Genomic DNA, 8,414 nt, shown 5'->3' with positions numbered 1-8,414 from the left:
ATTATTACAAAACAAAATGCAATAAATCTTTTACAGCTTCTAAAAGAATCCCCACACTATCAATGCTACAGCATGCTTATGCTAATCTTAATTAAGTGATCACGCGATAGGAAGTTCACAAAATTTGTGCATTATATAGCAGACTAAACTCTGTAAAATCAAGTAGTAAAAGATGTCTTCGGTGAGAATATTTATGCTTGTCAGATGGAACCTGACACACCCTACAAAAGCAAAAGGAATTTGGACAAGACGTAGTCAGGCACTTTTGAATAGCATTTTTCGGAAAATACTGGATACAAGCCCAAGCAATCAAGTATGGGATAACCCTGGAAAACAGGGCATATAAAGATTTCAGCCAACATAACCATCTTATCAGAAACTCTAAATTTATAGCGAGTTCGTATGTAAAGTTTTCAGCCAACAGAACCATCTTACCAAAAAACTCTCAATTTACAGCGAATTCGCATGTAAAAGTTTCAGCCAACAGAACCATCTTACCAAAAACTTTCTCACAATTTATAGCGAGATAGAGACTTAACCATCTTACCAAAAACTCTCAATTTATAGCGATGAAGCCTCTAACTCGCCTATGACAATTGTTTCAGGACTTCAGTGCATAGAACTTCAAATTTTACATCATTCTAAACAACATTATGAGGTAAGTAAGCCCTTAAAAACCTTTACCTGACATTTACATGCGCCAAATGTAGGCCCCACCTAACAAGGGCCTTTTAGTGGATACAATTCAACAAGCAGGATGTACAGAGAAAATTCCAAACAGTGTCTGATACTATACCGCATTTTGCTGCCAGAAAAAAAGGTATATTCTACCTTTACGTAGTGGTGTAAACAGCCTTCAGTTGCATATGACCATTCCAATCTGCTTTGAGCTGAGCAGCTCAAGAGTATCTGTGAATTGGAATTTGCAACATTATAATAATGGGATAGAAAACTACCTAATCCATGTGCTTCAACAGTGAGAATCTGTGGCTGCAACAAATATTGTGGCAGCTCAAGGATCTCCCATTAAAGGCATTTTAATATATATGGCAAATACATTCATAAAGGCAGCCTCTAGACAATACTATGAACACTGGTATTTAGAATGTTGAGTTGGACCTCCTAGCCCGCATGTATGCATCCAGCTTCTCCCAAATCTCTATTGCTGCAGCTTTATCTTGATGCCGCTTATGTTTGCTAATCTGCAAGTAAATTACACGAGCTAAACAATAAGCAGACAAAATTAATGGCAAAATAAATGAGCGTACATGATACAATAATCTCTAATAGACTGAAATTTATCCCATCATCTGGAACAAGACAAATCCATAAGCAGCTTGTTATAGAAGCAGAGCTCGAAACTTGACAATACTCGAACAGTAACAGAAAAGTCTAAATCTCATACCGTAACTATCTTCACATTCCACTGCCTCGCAGATTTAGCAGACTCCACACTGTCATCTTCAAAGCGAATGTAAAACCCCAGGACTGTAAACATCAACACCATCTATTAGATATTGACATACCATCCGCATGACATTACAATTGAAAAGAAAATCCGATAAATCTTGATCACCTTACCTCCTGCAACAAAGCATTAAGTTTGAGAATTCAACCCATGGTGTTTGTGGGGTCGGATGGACGCAGGAAAATTAAATAGGAAAAGGAAAACTTACTTTTATTGAATATCTCTGCATGGTCCTTGAAAGGCCAATCCTTGAACTGCCATTCCTTCCCAAGCACGAACACCGCAACGACACGACTCCAGTCACTGGGCGACAATGCGGATGGTTTATCCCTCACCTCAAACGTAAACCCTGTCCTGTCACGGCCACTCTTCCTCTGGATAGTAATACACTCTGGCTTCTTGAGCATCTCCTTCACCTTGGCATCAGGGGTATGGTAAACCCCATCCTCCAAAAATTCCTTCACATTGTACATATTCAAGAGGGTCTGGAAGGCACTGGGAACAAGAATTATAGGCACACCCTCACCAACACTACTGCTGTTACATTTAATGCCAGCATTAAATGCTGAGGATAGCCTGGGATTTCCCTTCAACCCATCGTTCTGCTTACTGTATTTTCCCCCAATATCAATCCCAAGATCCTTCTCAAACCCTTTTTCTTCAAAGGGTCTCTTGATGCCCTTATTGGGTGTCTGTAAATTTTCCTTTTCTGGCACTTTTCTTTCTTCGTCCTTCTTATTTGCCATCGCAATAACGTGCTGAAAATTCTTATTCCTGCACTCCAGAAGGGCTTCTCTGTCCTTCAAGGGTTTCTCCAAAACCCTAATCAGCTCAATCCAGTCGATCCCAGCGTGGTTATCCGCGTTAATCTGGTTTTCTGGAGACCCCTTTCCGTCTGTCTCTTCCCTGGGCCTTTTGTTGAACAATCCAGGATCCTCGGGGCGGTATTCCTCGATGGCAGGTTTCAGAACGGGCTGTATGGCATCGGTGGAGTTGATTTTACCCTGCAGATAGTCCAATAGCGGTTTACGGTCGGGTAAGGAGACGATCTGGAACCTGTGAACGCGGGCTTGCTGGAGGTAATCAGTGTGCTTGAGGTGGGAGTTGTTAAGGAAGAAGAGGAGGGATTCGACGGTGTAAAGCCCGCCTTGCTTGGCTCTGTACGCGGTTTCCAGGGTGCACGGTAAGCGATATTCATCCCCGAAAAGGAATTCGTCGGGAGAGCCAGGGAGGCGACTTATTTTCTCCAGCTCGCCGCGGGTTGTGTAGTCGCGGAGGACTGTGAGAGGGTCCATGGATGGTCTGAGGGAAGCTTAGACGATGTGACCGTTGGATAAGTTAACAGAGCGCTTGCAGCTATGAAGAATCCAAGAGCAGCAAAGAGGCCGAGAGAATTAGTATAGTAGACACCGTAGAGAATAAGTATTAGTGTTGTAAAAATTCCGTAGAGAAGAAACAATCAAAGAAATATTATGGTAAACATTTCTCGAGAACATTCACAGGTTACAGGTACTTCAAACCTTGAACAAAGCTTTTCAGAAAATCCCTGGTGGCATATAATCTGAGTGGCACATGTAAAGTAGGAAGTAGCATTTGATCAGCAAAAATGTTTCTTATATTTTGTTTTTACATATGTTCATGGTATTTAAAAACAATATACATAGGCAAGTTAGGGCCAACCTATAAGTACAGAAGAAGCATGAAGTATTAATCTCCCAGAGTGACATTTATCACTACGATCATAGGAGGTTCAGTGGGCATCCTAAAGTGGCTTCCATTGTTAACTTATTTCTATGAAGTTTAAATATATAATCTGACAAGAACTAAACCCATTTAAATTAACTCATTTATACTCCATAAATAATTTGTTAGATAATTTAAATTATACTACTAAATAAAATAAAATAATTTTTACAATATGATTTTCGCCAAAATATTTCTCATTAATTTTGATATAAATCACATAAACTTAAATGCAACAAAATAATTTTTATTTTTAATTTTAATTTTAATTAAAAAAATAATATTAAAAATATACAAAAACCAATACAATAAATAAACAAATGAAAAGACCATATTGATAATAGCTATGTTTATCATTAAAATTGTGTGTAATTTATTAAATATCTTAAAATGACTTCCATCTTTAATCTTTTTCTATAACTAAACCCACTCAAATTAATTTATCTATACCCATAAATAATTTTAATTATACTATAAAACAAAATAAAATGGTTCTTAAATTTAAATTGAGATTGAAAAAAATATATTAAAAATATAAAACCAATACTATAAATGAAGTTGAAATTGACTCTTAACCAATGGCAATCAAATGAAAAGACGATGATCATGGTTATTTTTAGTTTTAGGTATGGTAAAGAGTATTATGATTTACTTTCAATAAAAATAATATTAAAATTAAAAATAATAATTAATTTTATTGGATCGTTTTAATAATATTTTTAATGAAATTGTTACAGTTAATATATATTAATGGATAAATAGTTGAATATTATTTATTAAATAATAATTTTTTTTCTAAGTTATGTGATTTTTGAGTGAAGTGTGTTTGGGTGGTTGTTATTTAAGTTGTTAAACTCATTTAGAGATCACGTTTGGCATGGGCTACACTAACACTAGCTTTTAGCATGGCTGATTTTTTTTCATAAGAGTTTCAAACAAGTGACCTTTACACCATGGATTGCTTTGATAGAACATCGTGTCACCAATTGCTCTATGTCTAATAAATATTAAATAACAATTATTTTTTATAAAATATGAGCATATTTAAAAATATGAAAAATTTAATAACTAATATCTCATAATACAGGCTTTTATGATTCATCATTTTATATAAAATATTTTCCCAAAAATCACATTGATGTTTTTATGTCAAAGACACATTTCGAACCACTTGATGCACTTATTATGGTTTATCATCGAGACATAGGTAGATAGCTTGAACCAAAGAACACATAAATAAAGTAGAGATGAAATGACTAAATTCCACCTCACAAAAATTAAATAATAATATATTCAAAATGAATGTTAGAGAAAATGAAAATCACTAAAATTAAAACTAAACTAGTAATTGTCTCTAAAGGTGCAAAGTACACCAAAGGAATAGAAGGTTTGAGAAGATCATTTAAGAAAACCAAATCACTAAATATAAAATCTCTTATTTCTAATAGAATAAATATTGAATAAAGATTATTTGAAAAAAATGAGAAAACTGTATTAGGAAGAACAACTTTCTACTTCAATAGTTGTTGTATTTGACAAAATAATTTCATTTTTACCATGTATTAAATCTTTTCACTAAAAACCGCCCTGATATCGCTATACTTGAAAAAAAAAAAAGTCATCATTATTGTACTTTATGATGTTGCATCACTATTATCACACTTTTTGGAACCATTTGCCTAGTTCATGAGTAAAAATAATATTAGGTGACTTGTAAATAGGTAATTTTTTATGATGAGATAAAATTCTCAATGTTGCCACCTAATCTTTGGGATTAGGTAATCCATGTAAAATAGTGTAAATAAAAAATAAGGAGATTTGGAATATGAAGAGACACTAGGAGATGAAGCCCAAGAGTCTTTCCCTCCATGTACATATTTATGATCAACCTTAATGGAAAATCACAATTCATTTGAGGAGTTACCTCCTGGCCTGACATGGTATCAGAGCACAAGTTCCAACCTCTGTTTTTGTTTTCCTCTTTTCCCTTGCAACTCCCTCTTGCTTATTCTCTGCCTGTTTTGCAAAACTGACACCTTTGTCATTGCTCCTTTATCTGCGTTAAGCGCTAATATGGTGGTGCCTTGTTAAATAGTTTATGCAATAGTGCAATTTGAATGGTTTTACGTGTTGTGGATTACACTGCCAACTAAAGAAATTAAGATGATGATCTACACTGAAATCTGAGTTGTTGAGTCTGTGTAATTTGTTGTTGCATGGGAGGATAATATTGCTTCCTATGTAATTTGTTGTTGCACTAAAAGATAATACCGCTAATCTAGTATGTGCAGTCCTCATGTTTTTTTTTAAGAGTGTAATCTTACTGCAAACAGTGGAAGTTGTATGTTGTCATATGTTGTGTTTCTTGGGGCTGACGTATGGTGAATTCATATATGGGATGCATGATTCTTCATAAAATTCATTAAATCGATTGTGTATTGGCATGACCGTGATTGTATATTGGATTACACTTTGTATATTGTCGCAGCAGAAGCGTGACTGACCTCCATTGTGGCATCACCCTCCCGACTCCTCTGCTTGTATAACACCTCCACTACTATGGCAGAAGCACTAGGCAACAAAAACCAATTTCCCATACATAAACTGACTCCCAGTGTATTCAGCTAGTGGCATAACCTCCCTCCCCACGTGACTATGTATTCGACTCCCGAGATCCTACCATACCAGTGATACCACTTGACAATCCCTGTGTTGCGGCATTATGGTGTGGTATCACACTTCTCCACTGGACCTAACTCCTTGGTGGCCTATGCATGGTAATACTGCTCCATACTCCCAATTTACCTCCTCTCGCACAGTTAATACCACCTCCCATCCGTTGTGTTAAATAGTGCAACCACCGATCATATGTTGACCCTCCTTCGTCATATATATAACTCTCGATTATATAATATATAACCTCTATCATATAATACCTTCCCCATGTTTTAGCGGCTACAACCACCCTCCAAAATTTTGCCTTAGATTTGTTTTGGAGCCTCCCTACCAACCATCCTTTGCAGCATGTCTTGCAATGTCAAGCACAACAGCTTCCGTTGTTTCATAGAGTCTTGTTAGCCTGTACATGCAAGTTTGTTCCCCCCCTTCATAGGCTGCTTTTCGGACTTAGTGTCAGTTGTTGGTTAAGCAGCTCCCTCTTGGAATTGCGCAATTCTGGAGGGTAACCATCCTTCCCTCCAGAAATTGCGCAAACCCAGCTGGGCACCTAGATGGGCTCCAGAATTGTGCAATTCCTACTGAGAGTCTTCCTCTCAAAAATTGCACAATTCCTGCTAACAGTCTTCCTCTCAAAAATTGCACAATTCCTGCTAACAGTCTTCCTCTCAAAAATTGTGCAATTCATCCCAGGACAGTTGCTCAGCCCAAAAATTGTGCAATTCTGGGCAGTAGTCACCTGCTGCTCCTAGAAATTGTGCAATCCCTCTGGGATAGCTAGCCCAGCAGCTAGTAGAAATCGCACAAATCTAGCCAGGCAGCCTGATGGGCTAAAAAATTGCGCAATATAGTCAGATAGGCTTCCTTGAAAAAATTGTGAGGTCTGACCCATGACAATTGTTCAGCCCAAAAATTGTGAAATCCTAGGAGATAGCCACCTGTTCCTCTCAGAAATTGCACAATCCCTCTGGGACATCCATCTCTGCTCAGCCCAGAAACTACGCAAATTTTCATCCCATGCTCGCAAACCGATGCATGTGCCTTCAAGTTGACCGATTCCCTCCGAGACCAAGCAAAACTAATTTGCATGCATGGAATGCTTCTCCCAAGGTAGCATACAAAGGCATCCCTTGACTTAGGGATCTATTTTTAACAGCTGGAGGTTACATGCAAGGATCATTTCATAAACCTCCTGACAAGTGTCACCTTCCTAGATTTATGGCATGTGCATCACAATCTCAATTTTATCAAAACTCATCAGTCGAATGTTGCAGAGTTCATTCCTCACATTGACCTTGTAGCTTTGACATCCCACATTGCATCCAGGAGTCGTTGGCACATTCATCTCAGTTGTTTTGGCGTAAGCCCGTTTTTCATGTCTTACATTGATTTCTGTCACTTTTTGTGTTTCACTTTGTGTGAGTGATGTCTGCCTGATTTCAGTGAGTGCTTGCTGTCGTTTTGATGTATGTTAGCTTGTAGAAGCACCGTTTCAATTTTCGTTTGCATCTCACTGTTGTCGCATGCATGACACTATTTTTGCACAGACAGTCATCGTTGCGGCAACTCGCTTCACACACATGCATGCTTTCCCATTTTCTGAATCCTACACTTGCTATTTGCATGAATGATCATTCACTCTTGTTTGCACTCATCTCACCATGCATCTAGACTTCTCATGTTTTTACTTGCCCGTCGGTCGATTTCGGCTGTCTTGGCCCAGACCGTGCCCTACCTAGCTAGCACTGCACATTTCTAGAAGCGAAGGCTCTACCTTCCCTCCGGAAATTACACAAGTCTCGCCCAACACTAACCTCCAGAATTGCATTGTACAATTCTTGGAGGCAGTGTCCCTAGCCCCAGAAACTGCGCAATGTAGTTTGCTGGTTGCATGTCACTACTGATTGAAATTGCGCATTGTGTAGTTTCAGTCCTCAGCAGGCCAGGCTAGACTGTGAATTGTGCAGTTCCAGCAGCCAGTCAGCCTCCTGATAGCCTGGACAATGCCTTGTGCAGTTTTGGCAGTCAGTCTCTCGACCTCCCGACGGAAATCATGCAACCTTCATGATCAGTCGCACAGGTATGTTGCAAGTCAGTTCTCAAGTTCCTTTTAGTTTTCGACTGACGGATTGCTTTCCATGAGTGTTGTTATTTCTCCAGGCATCACAGGTGTTCATTTGTCTCTCAGCAGCACAAGTACAATGGACTTCAGGAGAATCGAGTCCATGGACACCATTGAGAGCACAACGTGGGTTGCGGCCAAGCAAGTGTCTATAAGCTTGCCTACCTATGAAAACATCATGTTAGTCGTAGACAAGGACATCAAGATAAGATGGCAACAACATCACAGCGAGAAACACCATTAACAACAGCAGAAGGCAACACACTCGCATGTGGCGAGTGCAAGAGGAAGGTTGTTGATAGCATAGAGGCGGAGAAAAGTTGCAAGTTCAAAGTAGACCCACTCATGACGAAAGCAGCTTTGGAGATTGAGACTATGAGGTGATGGCACGACACGAGAATTGCG

The 8,414-nt window shown here is 38.4% G+C and overlaps 1 protein-coding gene across 1 annotated transcript; it reads right to left on the bottom strand.

Moving 5' to 3' along the window:
- Positions 1 to 419: 419 nt before the first annotated feature.
- LOC149255036 (protein CDC73 homolog) lies at positions 420 to 3,098 on the bottom strand. The gene is made up of 3 exons (XM_089460296.1): positions 1,677 to 3,098; positions 1,406 to 1,488; positions 420 to 1,202 (listed from the first exon to the last, which is right to left on the bottom strand). The coding sequence occupies exons 1-3, from the start codon at positions 2,761 to 2,763 to the stop codon at positions 1,101 to 1,103; spliced, it is 1,272 nt and encodes a 423-aa protein (XP_089316422.1). The 5' UTR covers positions 2,764 to 3,098; the 3' UTR covers positions 420 to 1,100.
- Between the last annotated feature and the right edge of the window lie 5,316 nt (positions 3,099 to 8,414).

This window comes from Pinus tabuliformis, chromosome 7 (genome assembly GCF_031772625.1).
Source record: "Pinus tabuliformis cultivar Carrire ecotype Pingquan chromosome 7, CPIR1, whole genome shotgun sequence".
Lineage (NCBI taxonomy): Eukaryota > Viridiplantae > Streptophyta > Pinopsida > Pinales > Pinaceae > Pinus > Pinus tabuliformis.
Note: the sequence above shows the minus strand (reverse complement) of the source record. Positions and strands in the feature narration are given on the sequence as shown.